The sequence below is a fragment of the Aplysia californica genome, unplaced genomic scaffold (genome assembly GCF_000002075.1).
Source record: "Aplysia californica isolate F4 #8 unplaced genomic scaffold, AplCal3.0 scaffold00242, whole genome shotgun sequence".
NCBI classification, from domain to species: Eukaryota; Metazoa; Mollusca; class Gastropoda; order Aplysiida; family Aplysiidae; genus Aplysia; species Aplysia californica.
Genome location: NW_004797512.1, coordinates 747,927 through 770,861, shown reverse-complemented (window position 1 = coordinate 770,861; position 22,935 = coordinate 747,927). Strand labels below are relative to the sequence as shown.

Below are 22,935 nucleotides of genomic sequence, written 5' to 3'. Positions count from 1 at the left end.
GTCCTATTTTATGAGGCTTTACTTTCGTAACGGTGTTTACACTTGTAACCACATGTCATCGTCATCATGTCTTTATGGTTTCCGTCTTTATGTAATTTCTACTTTAACTATATTGTTCGTTACGTAGTTTCTCCAAATTTTTAGCAATGGAATTTTTATAAAATTATGAAGTAAACTATAATAGAATATAATAATATTAAAATATGACAGGTGTCTTTGTTCTCGCAGTATAATCACATATCCAATAGAGACTTCATCACTATATTATCAAATTCCTTTAATGATATCACATTTAAAGTCGAAGCAGAGTTGACTGAGACTCTTGAAACTAGAAGAACAAATTTTATTCCAAGTTATTTTTTTCGGTAAGCGTTTACGGCGCTCCCAACTGCATAAGGTCATATGAGTGCGCATTTAAATCAGAGCAACACTGGAGTAGGCTCACTTACAATATTTTTATCTCAGTGAGTACGCTCAATCAGTTTTAATATTGATATTTATGGTGTCTGAGTACGCCTTTACTTCTGCTTTTCTGAATCAATGAGCAGCAGGCCTACATGCTCTCTAGTTAGTGTGCAGCCTTGGGTTGTCTTGCATGCCCCTGATTGGTATATGTTCGGTGTTTAAAGTGATATTCCTATATTGTCTTCATATTTTCCCTTTTCTTAGTTAGTTCACAAAGCTTTGTTTGTTGGTATTGTTTGTTGTTGTTTTGTTTGGGGGGGGGGGGGCTTCTTCTTTTTCCGTGTCTTTCAAATATAAATGTTACAGTAATAACAGAAATAGTAAATAGTATATTATGCTGAGCATTTCCATTTCCTAAAAATGCTCAATGCACATTACATTAATAAAAATATCACTTTTTCATTCTCGTCATTAAGTGGCACCGTGGTAGACTAGATCTAGTGGTTAGGCTATCTGACTAGCAAGTTCATGAGATTGCGGATTTGGGGGTTCCAGGCTCAGCTCAATCCAAAGTTGTGTCCTTGGAAAAAGACACTTTGCACAAATGTTCCATTTGGCTGGATCAAATCGGAGACAGACGTTTAATTCGCAGATGTCGTCACCTAAACAATCTTTCAGTATTGTCAGTGACATTAATAACTTACACAGTTTCGCACTTTCTTCTTTTTGGTCTTCTGTTAATTGAAAACAAAATAAAATAGAATGAAAAATAAACCACAACAAAAAAACCTCACTGGAAACAAATTAGATTCTCTGCTTTTGTTTTATTTAGTTGATCATGTGCTTGAATACCATATATATCATTCTGAATATAAGTAAACAAAATAGAATGAAAATAAAGCTAACAAGCATAATTCTTATTATTGTTTTTTAGAATGTTATAGCGATTTCACGTTTAAATTCCAATTTATTCAACAAGGGAAAAAAGCATGCATAACTTCAAGACCAACAACTCGTCCCAGACGATAGAACTTGCTTCAGACGTCGGTCTGGTGAGCGATGACGTCAAACTCATCTTCCAAGTGGTGAATTTCGCCATCGTCTGTGAGATCATCGACGTCTTCGGCACCGTCACCAACATCATCAACATCATCGTGTTTGTCAAGCTAGGATTCAGTGACCCCGTCAATGTCAGTCTGCTCGGTATGATGGTCGGTCGTTGACTGCTGGTGTGTTTATGCTTGTGGTTCCGTTTGCTTAACTCTTCGAAAACAGGCTTTCAGGTCATATGGGCGCGCGGGAGTTTGGTAAGAATATTTTGAACTTTCCCCGCGAGGCGGCCGAAGCCTATTCTTATCGGTTTAAGGACCACGAAGGGACCTTCAACGTGCGCACCTATCACATGGGACCTCCGAGATTTTGTATCCCTTATCCGAGAAGGCTAGGCGTTCAATCTTATCTATTTAGTTAAGATCAAGGGTGTGGCAGAAAGACAGCAGTAAGAACGAGCTAAAAGTAGCAGCAGAAAAAGTCAGGATACTCCAGGAGAAAGGGGCAAAAGGGAGGAAGGCAGAAAGCGAAGATAAGGCAGATGACAAACCTGATTAGAGACCACGAAAAGAGGTGAAAGGAGAAAATTAAAGAGAAAAAAAATTCTGTCGCTGTCAGATTTCGAAAACCCGGGTACCTATTGAATGGGAGGCGAACAACATGCATCTATACTACCTGAGCCTCCTTTAAAACACGATGATTTGGGGCATTTAAAAAAAAGAAGCATATTACCTTCATGCAAGTTTTTCGACTCTGCTCTCTTTATCTGAAACCTAAAAAGGAAGATAACAGCATAATACACACGAGTACAATGAAATAGGACATCATATACGTCCGGTGCATCCTTAAAAAGTTAATGTATTTCGACGTTTCTACAGGTCTGGCCATCTCCGATCTTGGATGTCTGGTGACTCTCATCTGGCACAACATTTGCTTCAATCCCCTCTTCAATGAGCTGGACCTTCCATTCGATCCTATAGACGTACAGGTATCTGATTCCCTTCATAATATTCGCCAAGGAGAAGGTGTCTGTGATGTGAAGTTTTGTTCTATTTGTGGATGTGGATAGATAGATAGATAGATAGATAGATAGATAGATAGATAGATAGATAGATAGATGATGTCCAGAAAAAATATATCATTTAGGAGGTTGACGTCGACCCTGCCTGTCAGGGCTAACACCGACTGTAAGAGATATAACATCCCAGTAGAAAGACCGAAGTACTCGATTAAAATTTTCCCCACACGGGAATCAAACCCTGATTTTCTGCATGCGAAGTACCAAACCGATACAGTACAGACGCCGGTAGAGTAGAAATGAAAACATTTAAAACTGGCAGTCTTTTCACAATAAACGATCTTCAGTATTTCAAGTTATTAGAATGAGTGACCAAAGTGGCCCCATAAATATAAGGTGGATCTGATTTAAACTGGCACAGTTCTTGAAAAAAAAGTGGAAAAAATCATCTGTATATTTCAGGGTTTCAACATGCAATAACGTGTATAACGTCCTTGAAACAGAAAATCTCGCACGTAGTATTAAACAACATCGGGAACGCCTTCTACAGAAGGTGGACTAAAGTTTTCCAAAATATTACGTAACAAATAAGTTCCTAATCTGAAGTTATAGTCTTATAATAATTTTCCTTTCCAGTCGAAGCCTTGCATGGCGTAACAAATAGGTCCATTAGCCAGACTGTATGCACCGACACGCCGTTCTGGTGTCTCCTGAGATGTGCAGCACAGCAGCGAGATAATGCCTTGACATCATCCTTTAAATTTTGATATTTCTGCCAGGTTGTGGGGTTTTCGATTTATTTATGCATATCATGTACATTTGGATACAGTTAAACTTTTCAACTTACTTTACATTTTACTTTTTAAAACCCCTTCACTGCTACGGCGACGAAGGGCTCACGTCTCCTCTGTGTACTTTGGGTGACCACATTTAACCCTTTTTCTGCCCGGCCCGAGTCCATCTCTCTGATGTTGCTGTACCCCGTATATCCCATCTCTCCTCCCCCCTCCCCCTATTCCGTTTCCCCTCATCCCTCTCCCACACCCCAATTACTTTCCCCAAACAACCCCTCCCATTACAGTATCCTGTTCCTTTCTCCCAGTCCCCCTCCCGACCCCAAACCCTTACCCCCTATTACCCCCAACCCTGCCCCCACTCCTTACCCCACTCCCCTGCCCCCTACTCCCTACCCCCTACTCCCTACCCCCTACCCCAATCCCCTACCCGCCTCACCTCATTAACTCCCCCCTTGCCCACAGTTGGCAGTACCGACGCCTCAGTTAAAACGTCATTGGCTATGGTACTACCACTGCCGTGCTCACAAGGAGCATTAAAATTATTCATAAAGTTTTGCTGGTGCAAAATCTTAAGTTTGTTTAAATTTTCTGTAACTTTAAAGATAAACGAATTTGTTCATTTTTACGGGTTTGTTCATTTGCATACGCCATGTGTAATCACAGTAGGATAATTCCAATTGACTACTTTTTGCGACAAAACTCAAGCACGCGTTAAAAGAAGACAAACTACGCAATAATATGTAAGCATCTGGTCTGCTATTGGTTTTGTTGGCCTTATTTCTGCACATTAAGGTGAGGTGGGGTTTTTTTTTTCAAAATCATTGAAGGTAGGTAATTATGTTTCCTTGATTTCACCAAGCATTTTCGAGAGGCTGAGAGGAAAATAACAAACCAAAACGACGACAACAACAACAACAAAAACACAGTTTGAGAGTCGGCAAGGGTGGGGGGGGGGGGGCAAAATTTTGTCAACACAAAAGTCGTCTTTGCAAGATCTGCTCAGTCCCTTTACGTTGTGGGGTTGAAAGTGTTGACGGTTATTTTGGGACGTCAGTGGAGAGTGGACAACGACGATATTATTATATCTTTTAGTCCAAGTAAGAGTTTTACGGCATTTGCAACACAATAAGGTCACATAAGTGCCGAAGATTAGAGTTAACAAGAGAGTAACCACCATAAAAAAGGAGGAGAGATAAAGGCGATAGCTGTTTATTTGGAAAGAAGGAGCAAACCACACCAGAGCACCCGCCCACCACCCACGACGATAGATCTACCAAAAATCTAAAATCAAACTAAAAAGTCGCCTACAATGAATTATTTTTTCCTCTATAAATTATCATTTATGGAAGGCTGGAATACGCTTTTTGTCGAAGATTTGCCTTATCACCCAATTCTCGGGCCTAGTAGGGAAGTGGTTAATCCTCTCTTGCTGTTAAGCGTCGGGGAAAGTCGCAGTTTTCTATGGTGGGCCAGCTCCGCAGCTCTTTCAGTTGGGATATTATTATGTTTTCTCAGGGTTTCCTTAACACCCATCGATCCACCTTCTGGGTGGTGTTCCTCTTCCTTCATAGCCAAAGTGCTTGGTGTTGTAGGCTCTCGAGGCTGGCTGGCCAGGTGACACACGTAACAGGTGGCCGAACCATTTTATTATCTGTCTTTCTATGTAATGCAGGAAGGACTCAATGCCGATAGCTGCTCTCACTTCTTCATTTCTCTGCTTGTCTCGTCTTGTGATGTTAAGGGTTTTGAGCAGGCTTTTCATTTCGCATGCTGTGATTTAGCTTTCATGGGTTTTACTTAATGTCCAGGTCTGGCACTGGAAGCATAATGTTAGTATGAATATTGAGGTGATAAGCTGTCTCTTTGTATCCCTGGAGATGTTTGGATGAGATAGGAGTGCGAGCTGGTAGGTGACAGCGTTAGCTTTTTGAGTTCGCATTTCTATTTTTCTGTCTTGGAACTGCCAAGATATTTAAACTGCTTCACCTGTTTCAGTTATTTACTATTGACATGGGTGTCCAGAGGACTACAGTTTCCGCTCACTTTCATAACTTGTTTTTGGTGTGCTTATTTTCATGTTAAATTTCTCTCAGCTGTTGTTCAGTTTGGTAGTGTGATTTTGGAGGCTTTGTTGGTTTGGATGAATAAGACATTGGTCGCCTGCGAATAGAAGTTCATTTAGGTTTTCTGGGTTTTGGTTTGCGTCTTTGCGTGATTGTGTCCATTTATATTTTAAACAGGAGGGGAGATAGAACGCATCCCTGTCGTACTTCAGATATTACTTTGAACCAGTCTGTATTGCCTTCTGTCGTTCTTACTGAGCTTCTGCTGTTGATATATATAGAGCTCTACACAATATCTAACATTTGTCCTTTGACGCCATACTTGTGGAGTGTTTTCCAGAGTTTTGCATGGTTTACTCTGTCAAAAGCCTTCTCTTGGTCTATAAAGACGATGTTGGATTTCCTGTTGTGTTCAATTGGTTTCCTGCATATCTTTCTTAATGCGGACGCAGCATCCGTGCATCCTCTTCCCTTTCGGAATCCAAACTGAGCTTTGCTTAGATTTCTCTCGACAATAGGTCTTATCCGCTGCTCTAGTATCTTTGCGTAATTTTTCCTGCGTGACTTAATAAAGAGATGCTTCTGTACGTTGTGCAGTCCCGTTTGTTGCCTTTATTTTTCAATAGTGGCTTTCTGCAAGTCTTCTGGGTATTTCCTTTGCTCCCAGACTCTATTGAAAATTCGCCTCAGCCACAATACGCCGGTGTTTCCACAAGCTCTTATGGCTTCCACTGTGATGTCATCTGATCCTGGGGCTTTGTTCTTGGGGATGGTTTTGAGTGCCTCTTCGATTTCATTGAGAAGTATTGGTGGTTCTGTAGGTTCCCCACATGATGGTTGGAACGCTTCTTGTTGTCCGTGGCAAGGTCTGGGTTGAGTAGTTCTTGGAAGTAATTTTCCCATCTTTTCTTAATGACATGCTTGCTGAGAATGGCACTACCCTCTTTATCGTTTATAATGCATGTCAGGTTGTATGGGTCTTTCCTTATCCGCATGCTGTTCACACTTTTATAAAACTCTCTTGGGTTTTCTTTGCAGACTTTGGTCAGTTTCTCGACATATATTTTCAATGCATTTTCTTTAGCAGTTTTGATGATTCTTTTGGTCTTTCTTCTCGCTTTCCTGTATTCTATAAAGCCCTCTTCGGTCTTTGACTTCTGTCATTTCATGAATATCTTCTTTTTCATTTTAATTGATTCGCCTATTCGTTCTGTGCCACAACTGTTTTTCGGGGGAGGTAGAAACTGGACAAAGTAGGGGATAGCTGGGTCTGGGTGAAGTACGTTGTCACTGAGGCGTTACGCCTGCCGTGATGGTCGACCCGGGTCACCCCAAAACGTTGCTGGCTAAAGGGACTCTGGTGAAACTGTGACTGGCCTAGCAGGCCGACGGAGGATAACTCATGCTTTGAGACAAACAGAGGAGAAAATGTCCAACATTATCAGTTAATATCGTTATATCCTAAATCAAATCTGACCCCCAGTACCTGACGGCTGGTTGGCCTCACGTGACCTTCACTCGTATCACCGCCTGGATCACAGCGTTCATTACGTTCGAGCGGTGTCTGTGTATTGCCTTACCTCTGAAGGTAGGTCCTTGAAAGACCATAGAAAGCTCATTATCATCTTCTTATCTGTCTGTTTGTCTACCTTACACTCTATAAAGTCTGTCGATCTGTCTGCCATTAAGTATCTTTGCCTAAACACCTATGTGTCCCTTAATGTATCCTTTTTGGCTAAAATTAAATGTTTTTTTCCTTTTGTTTACTTAATTGAATACAATGATTGGTAATTTTTTCCGCCTCTCCATTCATTTCTTCCTTTTTGTTCTTTTTTCACTCCTTGGTCCCTTCTAAGGGTTAGGTTAATGATGGTTTTTTCTGAAAAAGAAAGATAAATCAGGAAAACACAGATTAGTTAAAAAGTAGAATAACAAATTAATAGAATAGCCTACATTTCAAGTAATCAATGTGATCTCTTTTCTTTCTCTTTATTATTTTTTTTAGGGATGGGAGTGGTGGGGTTTATTGCTACACCGTTATGACATATACGGACACCAAGGATTGAGAGGGTACATTTCAATGAATTGGCTTCAGTAGGGTGCAACATGAGTCTTCCATTGTGTTTGTTGTTCAAGCACATATTCAATGCCACCCATGTTTTCTTCTGTATACAGGTGAAGAACATTATCACGCCAAAACGAGTGGTCATCGTCATCGTTTGCCTTTTCATTGTTCTCATCACAAGTGTTTCCCCAATTTACCAAGTGAACAGGATCGGGCCCAAGTTTTCCCCAAAACGAAACAAAACAGTGATAGGACTTCTTTTTACTGAAGATCGCGAAGAAGTGGAAGCAATTTCCTTCGCTGTGAATAACGTATTCGTTTCTTTTAGCGCCTTTTTTGTCGTCATCGTCTGCACTGTGACCTTGGTCGTCAAGCTCCGCAGCAAAACAAAATGGAGGAAGGAAACAGCCTCTGCGGGGAAATCCGATAATCTCTCTACTCGTGATCAAAAAGTGACAAAAATGGTGACAATGATTTCTACTTTATTCATCGTCTGCTTCATCCCTGTTTCTGTTGTGTTTATTGGGATGATCGTAGAACCTGAATTCTCTGTAGACGGGCAATATCGTAACTTGTTCTTTATCCTTTGTTCCTTTGGCTATATCCTGGAGTCTACAAATTCTGCTTTGAACATTTTGATATACTATGAAATGAGCTCCAAATACCGGACTGTATTCAATCAGACCTTTAGAAGAAAATGTGGAAGCCCCGTCAAAGATACTGAGGCGTCTTCTGATCCATGAATAAAGAACAATCATACCCAGCACCACGAGTTTTGGTTTACCCTTATCATAGATGGGGTTAGCCACAGTCGTTTTAATCAGATGATGTTCAAGTAATATCCCTGTCTACGGTATGTACCACTATCTGAGCATAACCCAAATGTGTGGCGCAGACACTGGGACGTTTGGCAATCGTTTCACAGCTTATTTTAACCCAGTTGCTGAGTTTAAGACAAGCATATTGTGTTAGTTTTAAATCATATTTTTGTAGTGACTGTTTTTAGCTTTCTTTCTTCACAATTTTGATCCCTTGCCACCTGTGAACTCTGAGATAAATGATAATACTGTTGTTGAGTTTGGAGAATGAGTGGTAAGGTGTGTCTTTGGAGGCGAGAACGCCAGGAGAAAGCGTGGTCCGCAGGGTGCGAAACCAAACATCCTTTGCAAACATGTTCAGCAGAGCTCAGATTTGTTTACATCTATACAATAATAAACTTATTTTTGCTAACACAAATTGCTCCCTCTTTGGACATGCTCACATTTTCCCTGTACCTCTTCCAAAGAGAGAAGTTGAGACCAGTAGCTTTGACTCCTGTTGTTATAAGATAAGATATGATAAGATAAGATGAATATTTTGGTTGTCCAAAAAGATGGAATTGTTTTTCCACTGCAAGCAATAATGTATAATTCATTGAAGTAGAGGAAATATAGATTTTGGAATTTTGCATGCGTTCCGTATTAATCTATTCAATTTTTCTTTATCTGGATTTCTTGTGTTCCTGGACCCTGCTGCCTTACAGAAAGTGATCATACTTTCTATGGCTGAACAATAGAATATGGACATCAATTACCAATAATATTTTTAAACGGTAAACTGGGGTGACTAGGGCACCTTTTATAGCGTTTAAGATTCATAATTAATATTTCTGGGATCAAATACGGGGGATGGTTGAATTAAAGTATCAATTCAGAATCTTTTGGGGGAAAAATATCTCCAATTCTTCAAAAATATAAGGGAAAAGAGTGGTATACCTTAGTCCCCCCCTGCATAGACTGACTCAGGCACCCTCAAAAAGTTCTCTTTTAACATAGCAAACACAATTGGAGGTATTATGGTTGAAGTACCGGTAATTACTTATCAAATTTTAACGAATTAATGTTGCAATATTTCCTGCATGATAAAAAATACCAATACAGCACATGCATGGAGTTGCTTGATGTAGATTTACCGGTACCGTAATAGATCTAATCTACAGTTCTTAAGGTTTATTAGAATTTGTCTCATCGAGGTCTTCAAACAGGTCCCAGTTTGTCTCTGGTTTTCAACTCCAGTCTCGGACTCCGAGTTTGAGGAGAGAAATTTCTTTCCTAGAAGCTCTTCGTCATCTTGTTGTACCTGTCTGCCTTAATAACAAGCAAATGTAGACGACCCTGCATTAAAGATCATCACCGATGCTCTTCCAGGGGACCACATCTATCCTTCTGCAACGAGGGCTCTTTACAGGAGCAGCCAGATTGCCATTTCAAGATTAGAGAATGACCCCCCCCCCTCCCCCCCCCAACCGAAACAGAAATACCGGTACCAGTGCGAGTGCGTTTATTAGCTTCCTCTCTCTGAGAACTTTCAAAAGGATGTTCGATGACAGAACATCATCGGAGATTCTGGTGTATACTTGCGCCCCAGGCTTCGATTTCTAGATCCATTGGCATGTTGTCTTTTCAATGTGTAATCGGTCTGAAACTGAAAAAAAAACCCAAAAACAAACAAAACAAAACAAAAACAAACAAACAAACATAAAAGTGATGACTGGATACCCCAGATAAAAAAAATAATTGTTTATTACAATATTTATTGTAATTTGTCAAGACACTGGTTCCATTTTTCAACATGTGACAGTAACTTGTAAGATAGATCAAAAGTTGCTGATGATTGAAAACGTACCGGTACTGTAACTAAATAAGCCCCTGGCGAGATCAGTGGCCATAATTAATAAATGCATGCAGCCCGTTTCTGATCCTGAAAAGTTAACACGCAAATAAAATAATACACACAAATAATACACACAAATAATACACACAAATAATACACACAAAAAATACACGCAAATAATACACACAAATAATACACACAAATAATACACGCAAAAAATACACACAAATAATACACGCAAATAATAAACACAAATAATACACGCAAATAATACACACAAATAATACACGCAAATAATACACACAAATAATACACGCAAATAATACACACAAATAATACACGCAAATAATACACACAAATAATACACGCAAAGGCACCCTATGTCAAAACCTTAACTTATATATTTTCTTTCAAATACTACACGACTTCTATGGTTCATCTGACTATCAAAGAGCCTAATCTTCAACTTATAACATTTTAAGTGCAATAAATTCTGAGGTATTCACCAACATTTAAAGAAATCTTGCAGAGGCCGATGTCAAATGTAGGCGGAGCCATCTTAATAACAAGTCTCAGGTCAACCCAAAATGTTCTTGCTGAGCTATTTTTATGTAAATACACCCCTAATTGATTACTCATCGCAAAATTACTTAAAATCCTTTTTGATACCGAAAAAAAGTCTTAAAATGTACATAACATTTTTCTCAGTTATATGCCTTAATCACCCCAGATATTCGAGCTTCCTAGAAAAGAAAAGGTTTTTGTTCACTTGTTCATGCAGGAGAGAAGTGCTGACATGCCAGTCGAGTTTGTTGTCTATGATAAAACCCACATACTTTTGTTTATGGTTATGAAATGGTTAGTAAAAAAAAAAGTTTTTAAACAGGAAGCAAACTTACATCTAACCTGTTTGGGTTTTTTTGTTTGTTTGTTTGTGTGTTTGCTGTTATTTTGTTGGTTTTGTGTGTGGGGGGGGGGTGTTCCTAGTGTTATACGGCGCTCGCAACTGCGTAAGGTCATATGAGCGCTTTTTCCGTCCAGACATAGTATCAACACACCAGATAAACACAGTGGGTGGACAGTGGACACTAGGTTTTAATTCTCAAAATTATGATGGATTATCTACAACACAACTAAATCGCGGAAGCCACTTAGATCTAGATCTAGATCTAGGCCTATATCAGCTTGAATAAATGATCATCAAATAATTACATCATTTTGAAGTTTGGGCATCACTTTATCAAACAATTAAAAACCCGCTGTTTTGGCAAAATGTCATTGCCTTTCGAATTTTCGTTTACATTAATTCTATCACTGCATGATATACTAAACAATCAACTATAGAAATGAAAGAAGATTTTTAAACTTTAAAACAATATGTCGTAGAAGCATGCTATAGAGCGTGGAAATGCGCTATATAAATGCAATTACTATTATTATTATTATCATTATTATTATTATTATTATTATTATTATTATTATTATTATTATTATATTATTATTATTATTATTATTATTATTATTATTATTATTATTATTATTATGATTATGATTATTATTATTATTATTATTATTATTATTATTATTATTATTATTATTATAGTTATTATTATTCTCATCATTATTATTATTACTAAGACCATAACGACAGAAACCAGATGTTCTATCTGCTCTATCAAAATCAGAAGATTATTCGGAGTCGTTGCCAAGATATTCAAAGAACTGCATTCGAAAAATATGGACATGTAGTGATGCTCAACATAATATTATGTCAAACTTCCCCAAACTAGGTACTGAGTAGATAGAACATTACAATTCTTCTTAGTAACGTCTTGTGTTTCCGACCCATGCCGTCGTACAGATTAAGTGACTACACTTTCTCTGGTTCAATAATAAAGTACAGACAGTAATGAATTATCAACTTGAAAGTAGAATATATTGAGCCCCCCCCCCCAAAAAAAAAAAACAACAACCCCAAAAACAAAACAAAAACAAAAACAAAAACAAAAACAAAAACAACAACAACAACAAAACAAAACAAAACAAAACAAAACAAAATAAAACAACTAATCGTTAGTTCATATTTATTCAGGAGAGAAGTGTTGGCATACATGTCTAGTTTGCTGTCTTATGAAATCCCTCAAATACAGCCCAACGTCTCTGTACCACCACCACCCCCCACCCTTTCCCCCTTTCGTTGGACCCCCAGTCCCGTTTACCGCCAGGTTTTGCCAGTGTACAAAAAGAAAACCAACATAAACATTAATATTTGCAGCTTTACAGCGCCATCTGTCATCTGCCAACTGTCTCAGTTGTATGGTCCCTATCAAACGAATGTAATTTTGCCCCGTTGTACCGCCAGAGGTACAACTACACAGGACCTACGACCCTCATTCGGTGGCTGTTTGATAGTCTCTCTCCCGCGTTTGTCGCCTATTTCCTCCTGATTTACGCTGCTTATGAAATTAGACGTACTGCTATTATTAGGATTTAGTCAAAATTTTAAAATTGGGGTATAATCATGAAGTGGTCAGAAGAAACGTCAAAGGAACTGCTCCACCTCGGCCAGTCTCCAAACATCTTGCTTCACCAGATATCAACCCGATTTCCAAATGGCTGGCGGGCGCCCGTGAGTATTTTACCTTTTGAGGACTCACAATACTTCGTGGAAGGTCAGAGGCTGCCGGAAGACTGATGAGAATCACGTTTTAAAAATGTTCGGCTACAAGCTAGGTCCTTGACACATAATATATCCCAGCTTGGGATTCGGCTGAAAATTTCAGTTTGTATATAGTCTCTACCACTAGTCAAGATAGTTATCCGTGCTATCCCTTTGTACCGCCAGCGCAGCTGTACAGCCAACTTCACGCTAGTCCCAAGGCCGTCGGTATAACGAGGTTTAACAGTACATGATATTGTTATTAATATAATATGCGAGGCAGGGTGGTGGAATCAGGCTCTCGTCAAAATAATCAAAGTGAAGAAAATTTTATTGTTCCCCAGGTTTGTGAATTTTTATCAAATTTTTTGTTTTTGGTTCAACACCTTTCATGCCCATTAAAGAACTCTTTTCTGTGTGGATTTTTCTGAAAAGCGGTGATTAAAGGCACAAAAAAATTAAATTTTCAGTTACCACGGACTCTTAAGCTAAGGAAATAACTAATCTTTGGGGGCCATTTTCTCACTAATTTTACCTCTGAAAACAGGTGACCCTCACCTCCTTCATTCGCAAATATCTCGATTTTGTATTCAAGATGAACGGATATTTTTTTTCATCCAAATAAAGACAAGTGAATAAGCTTTAAGATAATACCAATAACTCTACATGCCCAAAAATTGACGAGAGCCTGATTCCACCGCACTGCCTCACATATGACACTAGCTCTTAGTTTTCAATTTTACTTTGGAGTGGCTGCATCTTAAGTGGACAACATGTTCTTTTATTAATTTATTATTTTATTTATTTATTTATTAAACAGATTTAGAAGCAGATAATGAGTTTCTCACAACCGAGAGAATTTGCTATGAAATTTCGACAAAAGAAGTTTGTCATGGTCAGTCTGAATTAGCCTGATTATGGTTGAATCGTGAGCAAATTTTATTAACTTGATTTTTAAAAATAATTTTGGCAGTAGTTTATGTCCTGTGTAAACAACATTCGCGACAAACTATATACTGTGAAGAAGCCCTACAATCCTTAATTAGGATGTGGGTCAATGACGAATTTTTCAGTTTAACACTCTAAGAATAGTTGATAGGAAAGTTCCGTATCTACATTTTGAGGGTAAGTGTTTTACGGCGCTCGCATGTCCATAAGGTCATATTATGAGCGCGCGGGACATACGTACCATTTTCAGTTGGTAGGAAATTTTGAATTTTGCCCGAGTGGCGGCCGAAGCCTACTCGTATCGATTTGGGGGTGGGGGTGGGGGAGGGGGCTCTCGTGGCCTAGAGGTTAAGGTGTTGGCCTCTCATTCAAAAGTCCCAGGTTCGAATCCGGGTAGAGACCGAAAAATTTTCTTCTCTAAATTTATCTCCTTTCGCCTCCTTTCCTGCTCTCTACCAATGTTCTGTCGTCTGCTTTCGTCTCCTCTTTCTTCCCCCACTCCCTCATCTCCTTTGCCCCCTCTGGGCTCCTGATTCTTTCTACAGCCTTTTTACTGCTACTCCTTGGCTTCTTCTTACTGCTGTCTTTCTACCACACCCCTGATCTTCTGGTAGGAAAGATCTACACCTAGCCTTCTTAAACAAGGGTAAAAAGTCTCGGAGGGCCCGTGTGCAAGTTGCGCACGTTAAAGATCACTTGGTGGTCTGAAATCGATAAGAGTAGGCGTCGGCCACCACCCGGGCAAAAATCAAAATTTCCTACCAACTGAAAAAGTTTAATGTGTCCCGCGGGCTCATATGACCTTATGCAGTTGCGAGCGCCGTAGAACACTTACAAAAACAAAAACAAAATCGATTTTTTGGACCACCAAGAGATCTTTAACGTGCGCAAACACGGGACTTCCGAGATTTTTCGCCCTTGTCCGAGAAGGCTAGGTGTTGATCTTTCCTACCATAAGATCAAGGATGTGTTTGAAAGACAGCTGTAAGAAAGAGCCAAGCAGTAGCAGTAGAAAAACTGCAGAAAGTCACTATCTATGATGTTAAACTCACGTTTACACCTACGTGTTCTAGATTCTTTGAAATGATGTATGGATGGAGAATAGTAAAGGCTGAGTGGAGGGGTGGGAGGGGGGCTTCGTGGCCTAAGGTTTAAGGTGTTCGGCTCTCATTCAGTAGGTCCAGGGTACAAATCCAGATAGCGATTGAAATTTTTCTCTCTAAAAATTGCCTACGGTCACCTCCTTTCCTGCTCTCTAGCAATGTTCTGTCGTCTGCTTTTGTCTCCACTTTCTACCCCCACCCCTTCACCTCGTTTGCCCCCTCCTCTGGGCCCGTCTCTTTCTGCAGCCTTTTTACTGCTACTCCTTGGCGCCTTCTTCCAGTTGTCTAACAGCCACACCCCTGATCTTCTGGTAGGAAAGATCTGCACCTAGCCTTCTCGGATGAGGGCGAAAAAATCTCGGGAGTCCCGGGTGCAAGTTGCGCTCGTTAAAGATCCCAATTAGTAGTCCAAAATCAGTAAGAGTAGGCTTCGACGCCACCCGGGCAAAATTCGAAACTTCCTACCAGCTGAAAATATTAATGTAACCCCTCGCTCATATGACCTTATTCAGAAGCGAGCACCGTAAAAGTAGGATGAAGAAAGTTTGACGAACAAAATTTGGCAGTATGTTTTAGTTCGTTTAAGTGTCTGTAGACGTTGTCAAGACATCCTAAAATGGCGTCTTCAGCAATTCTCTCCTCTAAGTATATTGAGTATCCTGAACAGGTTTGATGAGTTGCAAAAGTTCTGTAACACTCATTATATTCCGAGAATTCTCGGTACAGCATAAGAATTGTAATAAAAATTAAAAGTATGACTTGTGTGACTTACGACGTACGAGACTTCTTGTATAAGAGCAGACGAAAGAAATCATAAACCGGATGCAGTACATGGACAACGTGTTAGTATTGATTTCTCTCGGTCTGCGTTGAAATCAACGCTTCTTATACACACAATGTGCTTTGAATCACGTAAATTATCTCCATTGAATAAGGAAAGATATTTGCGAATTCTTTCCGTGTCATGTTGCCAGAAAATGAGTAAAGATAGCGACTACCAAATTCCTCTAGGCTATGTTGAAAAGTAAATGAGTTATTGTACTTTTAATGTTGGTGTGACAGAACTTTTTGCAACACAGTATATTATGTTTGATGTATGTTAGCAGCCTTTTCAAAACATGTTAAAATAGTTCATAAGAAACAGAATCTTTTTTCCCTCTCTTTCGAATAGGGACAATAATATCTAAGCTTTTCCAAAGAAGAAAAAATGTGGTTCAACAAAAACATTATGTTGCTTATAGTACATGTATAGGTTCAAACAAAGCTTAGCTGCGCTGAAAACATTTGTAGAAATTTTGATTTTATGATGTCTGTACCACTCCCTCCTTACATTGACACCTCTAAACAAACACCTAGCATCTCATTCTTCAAACACAATAGTATTGTCATTTATATCAGTGCCCACAGGTGGCAAGTGATCGAAACTGAGAAGAATGAAAGCGAAAATCAGTCTTTATAAAAAAGCTATGAGTAAGAGCAATGTTATAATAATATGTTTGTCTCTGACTCAGCACATAAGTTGCATTATGATAAGCAGTAAAGGAATTGCCAGACATCCAAGTATCTACACCACACGTATGGTTTAGGTTCAGGTAGCAGTAGGTTACAGACCTGGGATCGGGGCATTAATTGAGCGTTATCTGATTTATATGACTGTAGCTAATCCCATCAATGGAACGGGTAATCCAAAACTCGTGGTACCGAGCTTCGCTGTTCTTTATTCAGAGATCAGATGAAGCCTCGTTGTCTTTTGCTCGGCTAGCACATTTTCTTCTAAAGGTGTGATTGAATACAGTCCTGTATTTGGAGCTCATTTCATAGTATATGAAAATGTTCAGAGCAGAATTTGTAGACTCAAGGATAAAGCCAAAGGAAAAAAGAATAAAGAACAAGTTACGATATTGCCCGTCTATAGAAAGTTCAGGTTCCACTGTCATTCCAATGAACATAACAGAAACAGGAGTGAAGCAGACGATGAATAAAGTAGAAATCATCATCACCATTTTTGTCACTTTTTGATCACGACCAGAGAAATTATCGGATTTCCCCGCAGATGCTGTTTCCTTTCTCCATTTTGTTTTGCTGCGGAGCTTGACGACCAAGGTCACAGTGCAGACGATGACGACAAAAAAGGCGCAGAAAGGTACGATGACGTTGTTCACAGCGAAGGAAATTGCTTCCACTTCTTCGCGATCTTCAGTAAAAAGAAGTCCTATCACTGTTCTGTTTCGTTTTTGGGAAAGCTTGGGCCCGATCCTGTTCACGTAATAAACTGGGGAAACACTTGCGATGAGAATAATGAAAAGGCAAACGATGACGATGGCCACTCGTTTTGGCGTGATAATGTTTTTCACCTGTGTATAGAAGAAAACGTGGGTGGCATTGAATATGTGCTTGAACAACAAACGGTGTTTGGAAGTCATGCACCCCTCACAATGGAAGACTAACGTAACAACACTTTCCCAAACCAATTCATTAAAATTTGCTCTCTGGGTTCTTATGAGGACACGCACTGTTGTAACATGATAGAAACAAATCTAATACTCCCACACCCAGCCCCTTTAAGATAAAGAAAAAAAGAGAGAGAGTGAGAGAGAGAGAGAGAGAGAAAGAGAGAGAGAGAGAGAGAGAGAGAGAGAGAGAGAGAGAGAGAGAGAGAAAGAGGGACAGAGAAAGAGAAAGAGAGAGAGCGCGAGAATATAAGAGATCACGTTGGTCACTTAAAATATAGGCTATTCTATTAATTTGTTGTTTTTTTACTTTTTAACTAAACTGTGTTTTCTTGATTTATCTTCTTTCAGACAACCCCAATCATTGACCAGGCGCCCTCACAAGGAAAAGAGATCCCAAAGAAATAGAGAAAGGAACAAACAAACTAAAAACAAACAAACAAACAAACAAACAAACAAAGAAAGAAATACAGGATTTGTAAGGCGGTAGGTGTTGCCAAGCAATGCAATAAAATAACATTATGTTTGAGCCAGAAAAAAAGAATACATAAGGGATACATAGGCGTTCAAGTAAAGAGACTCAAAGGTAGACAGATCGACAGACCTTATGGAGTGTAAGGTAGACAAACAGACAGATAAGAAGATGATAATGAGTTTTCTATGGTCTTTCAAAGACCTACCTTCAGAGGTAAGGCAATACACAAACACCGCTCGAACGTAATGAACGCTGTGATCCAGGCGGTGATACGTGTGAAGGTCACGTGAGGCCAACCAGCTGTCAGGTACTAGGGGTCAGATTTGATGTGGGAAATTTTAAAAAGACGAACTACGAGGTGTGTCAGATTCTTTATATTATGTTAAAAGACAAAATAAAATTTTAATGTAGAAAAATGCAATAATTTGGTCATTTAAAACGACACCAGTCCATTGTGAAAGAGGTGCTTGAAGGAAGGATGCTGGGCACGAGAGTCAGGGGAAAACAAACAGTAATGTGGATGAAGGCCTGGCCTGGATATAGCAGAATGTGCAACATCAGCTCGCGACCGTGAAGGCTGGAGGGTCATTACACGTTAACCTCTGAGTCAGAGATGACACCTCCAGGTACGACAAAGACAGGCTGAATTATGTTGAACTGTATCCAAGTGTACAAAATGTATAATATAGTGCAAAATTAAAGCTATCCCACAATCTGGCAGACATATACATGTAAAAACAGAAAGCCATAGTGGAGAGACGTTACGAGCATAATATTTTTTTTTCAAAATTAAATCTCCTTTATCGGCATCTGAAGAATAGCTGTTTGGCGCAACAATGTCTCATGCAGAAGACTCAAGTTTAATTCCCATGTGGGGAGAATTTTAATCGAGTACCTCGGTCTTTCTGCTGGCATGTTATATCCCTCCCAGTCGGTGTTAGCCCTGACAGGCAGGGTCGAAGCCAATCTCCTAAATGATCTATCTATCTATCTACCTATCTATCTATCTATCTATCTATCTATCTATCTATCTATCTATCTATCTATCTATTCACTTTCAAGAGTAGAAAAGAAATGAGTTCACATCATATACATTTCCCCTCAGCGAATATTATTAAGAGAATCAGATACCTGTACGTCTATAGGATCGAATGGAAGGTCCATCTCATTGAAGAGGGGATTATAGCAAATGTTGTGCCAGATGAGAGTCACCAGACACCCGAGATCGGAGATGGTCAGACCTGTAGAAACATCGAAATATCATCTTAGCTTTTATAGGGACAAGCGGGTAGATAATATGTCCTGTTTCATAATATACACATTTTTATAGTTGGGTTTTTTAATGTTTCAGATCATCTGTACGTAAAATGAAGGTATGCTTCTTTTTTTTAAAGTGCCCCAAATCAGCGTGTTTTCAGATGTTACCGAAGGACAACCAGAAGGCGTGTTTTCGAAGAGCTAGATCTAAGCAAACCGAACCGCAACCATAAACACACCAGCAGTCAACGACCGACCATCATACCGAGCAGACTGACGTTGACGGGGTCACTGAATCCTAGCTTGACAAACACGATGATGTTGATGATGTTGGTGACGGTGCCGAAGACGTCGATGATCTGACAGATGATGGCGAAATTCACCATTTGGAAGAGGAGTTTGACGTCATCGCTCACCAGACCGACGTCTGAAGCAAGTTCTATCGTCTGGCACGAGTTGTTGGTCTTGAAGTTATGCATGGTTAATTCCCTTGTTGAATGGACTGGAATTAAAAGCGAAATCGCTGTAATATTATACAAAAGAATATATAGAAATATGCTTGTTAGCTTTTTGTTTGTTGGTTGTTGGTTTTTTGTGTATTTTGACTAGTTTAATTCTAAACAGAACATTATAATAATATATGGAATTCAAGCGCATGAACAAAAAAAAGACAATACAGAGAATATAGTTTGTTTGTTATGGGCTATTTTCCCTAATTCCATTTTATTTCGTTTTTTAATTAGCAGAAGACGAAAATCAAGAAATTTCGTAACTGTGCAAGTTTTTAACGTCATTGACAATACTATCAGATTATTTAGGAGGCGAGAACTCCAAATTCAACTTCTGTCTCCAATATGATCCAGCGAAATGAAAAATTCATGAAAAGTGTCTTTTTCCATGGACACAATCTCGGACTGAGCTGGTTCTGGAACCTTCAAATCCGAAATTTCATGAGCTTGCTAGTCTGGTACCATAACTACTAGTCTACCACGAAGCTAAATAGTGACACGAATGAACAAATGAAGATAAATATTTATATACGAGAAACGCAGAAAAAAGAAGAACCGCCTCCCCTACCCCCCACCCCCCACCCCCAAAAAAAATGAATGAAAAAATTAAAATTAAAATTAAAATTTAATTTAAAACCCCCAACAAAACAACAACAACAAACAAACAAGACAAAAAAAAGGCCCAACAACATAGCTTTGTGAACTAACTAAAGAAAAAGGAAAATATGAAGACACAACGAGAATATCCCACAATAAACCGAACATATAAAATACAAATCAAGGGATTACAAGACAACCCAAGGCTGCACACAAACTAGAGAGCATGTAGGCCTGTTGATCATTGATTCGGAAAATCAGAAGCATAGGCGTACTCAGAAAGCGTAAGTAATTTTATATTTAAAATCATTGAGAGTACATGTTTTCACTTGGATAACAATATTGTAAGTGAACGTACTTCAGAGTTGTTCTAACTTTAAATAAAATGTGTTCTTCTAGCTTCAGAAGTCCCCATCCACCTGCTTCTGCTTCGTCCTTATAATATGATATTAAGGTACTTTCCTTACATAGTAACGAGGTCTCTATTTATGGATATGCCAATATACACCTTAGACAAAGACGCTTGGGATATTTTAATGATATTAGTAAATTCTAAGATGGTTTACTTCATAATTTTTTGTTTCATTTTCCATAGCTACAAATTTGGAGAAAATACGGAACGATCAATATAGTCAAAGTAGAAATTACATACCGGAAAACCATAAACACATGATGACGATGAAAGGTGCTTACATTTGTCAACACCGTTTAAGAAAGTAAAGCCCCATTAAATAGTACGAATAGCACATTTTGATGGTGGGGGGTTTCCTCGTGACACTGTGTACCCTATTATTATCTGCTGCATCGAAATGTGGCCTAAAGTGTTGCTAATCGATTTATTTGAACAAGTCCCCACTGTTTGAAAAGTAATAAAAACAAGGCGATTGCCAACCAACTTCAAAAAGTTTTGCCAGTATGATCGTACTGGTAAGAGTAACGAATCAATTTTTTGAATAAAGACATTTTTTATCAAACAAGACGGCCAATGAACGCTTTGTACTCATAGAACGACATTTTAGTTCGACTCGGGGAATTAGATTTAAGTAGGCATGATCAATTCTGGGGTTCAAAATCTTTCTCTATTTTGTCCCACTTCGTGCATCGATTGCTTTTACAACATAATAACATCTTCCCTCATTCATGGAGCAGACGTGGCCCAGGTACAGACTGCTAGGAGAAATCTTTGTCTGGCAGAAAAAATGGCCTATTTTGATTCCAACGAAACATTCCAATACTGAAATCAAAACTCACTAACCTTTAAAGTATTCAAGAATTACATTTTTATATCCAGGAAAAGGACATGCTTTTGTAAGTTGATAGAATGGCAATAACAATGAGGACACTCTGTTTAGGGGCATTTCGAACAGAGAAAATCACATCTCAGTCTTCCATGCAGATAGTTCAGTTCAGTTCTGTTTCCTTTACCTGGAACTTAAAATGGCAGGCAACATCACTCAAGCTCTGAATCATGCAAATTCTTGTTTCCGATTTCCATTCGATGGTTTTAAATTCGCGGCAAAATGTCTTCTGGTCTGTCCTTGTTCGGACAAATTATGTGTGCGCCCCTAAGTCCTTAAAGTTAAAGGAATAGGTGTCAGGGGTAGCAAGCAAAAATAAAAGAATGTTTGCAGTCTGAAACGAATGTATTTGTACTGTGTACGTGATAACTCGTGTGAACATATTTCGATATCTCTTAGTCCCTGGCTTTCTATTAAAAGCTATGATTTTGTTAATCTCACGATAAGGCCAAAAGCATCATAAATTTTAAAAAGAACGACATTTATTAGTTTGGCCTTGATACTGAAGCGACAGACTTTTGGTACTAGACTTTGCTTTCGCAAAACATTACCTACCCACTCTACAAATTTTGTTTTCAGAAATCAAGAGAAATTTAGGGATAAGCTCATAATTTTTCGGAAGCGTTCTCGACTTGTGTAACCTACTACATTGTCTTACAGTGATGCTGCTCCTCTCAAATTCTTTGAAAAAGCATTTCGCTCAATGTCTATGCTTTAGTAATATTGTTTTACCCTAGATTTAAAAGGTGTACACCAGTTGAGAAGCGTGGTCCCTGGGTCTTTACTTAGAATATCGTGGAAAACAAAATAAATATGCTTAGATTTAGTGAAGGTGCCGGAGTGGTCATGTTGGAGGTAAACGACTACAGTTGTAGCTGGAACTGTTCCGTCACAGAGGGCTGTGATGTTGGCTAAACAATTAATTGCCGTCTTGATTTTCTTTTTCAAATCCTTCATTTGCTAAACTTGAGGAAATTCATGTAATTATTATAAAGACACACGTCAGCCGTGTTAATGTTCACCTTTTCATATGATACAAAGCAAAGGCCCACGAGGGTGAATTCTATCTCAGAACGTGCCCAAAAACATCGGTCACAATGACTGCACGAAAAGAAGCGAGCTTCTGCTCCCTCCAGAGTTGCTTTGTGTCTTTCCATTACCATAGATCCCTGAATACCAGGCTGAATCTTCTCTGGCTCTGGTTGACGTGTAATTGTTAACGGTCGTCAGCTTCTCTTTTGCATTTTTTCATATTACTTAACCTTTCCCATACTGATGCTCGTATGGGGTGGAGTACTCCCTGCATACTGGTCTGGTGATTTTTTTAGGACCAAAGATATGTTTTTCTCTACGACTTTTTGTTAAACATTAACAGTGTTTATCTTGCGTGCAGAATCTACAACGAAATTGTCAGGAAGACGGACATTCGTGGGATGACCTTCTCCGGCCCTGCCCTAACAGCCTTGGCCTTGTAGATGGTTGCTTTCCGCCACGTCCTGTGTCGTCATGTGTTATGTGTTGTGCTGAGACATTAGAATTTGCCAGAATATTCTGATACACCCTGAGATGCCATCAAGCGGAAAGTACAT

At 39.1% G+C, this 22,935-nt stretch overlaps 2 protein-coding genes across 2 annotated transcripts; one reads left to right on the top strand and one right to left on the bottom strand.

Moving 5' to 3' along the window:
- Nucleotides 1-1,394: 1,394 nt before the first annotated feature.
- LOC101853795 (allatostatin-A receptor-like) lies at nucleotides 1,395-8,141 on the top strand. Its single transcript, XM_005100284.1, has 5 exons — nucleotides 1,395-1,608; nucleotides 2,334-2,443; nucleotides 6,372-6,377; nucleotides 6,817-6,921; nucleotides 7,509-8,141. Exons 1-5 carry the CDS (start codon nucleotides 1,395-1,397, stop codon nucleotides 8,139-8,141), a joined length of 1,068 nt encoding a protein of 355 aa, XP_005100341.1.
- An 8,340-nt stretch (nucleotides 8,142-16,481) lies between these two features.
- On the bottom strand, nucleotides 16,482-19,421 carry LOC101853563 (allatostatin-A receptor-like). Its single transcript, XM_005100283.1, has 4 exons — nucleotides 19,208-19,421; nucleotides 18,817-18,926; nucleotides 17,891-17,995; nucleotides 16,482-17,114 (listed from the first exon to the last, which is right to left on the bottom strand). The coding sequence occupies exons 1-4, from the start codon at nucleotides 19,419-19,421 to the stop codon at nucleotides 16,482-16,484; spliced, it is 1,062 nt and encodes a 353-aa protein (XP_005100340.1).
- Between the last annotated feature and the right edge of the window lie 3,514 nt (nucleotides 19,422-22,935).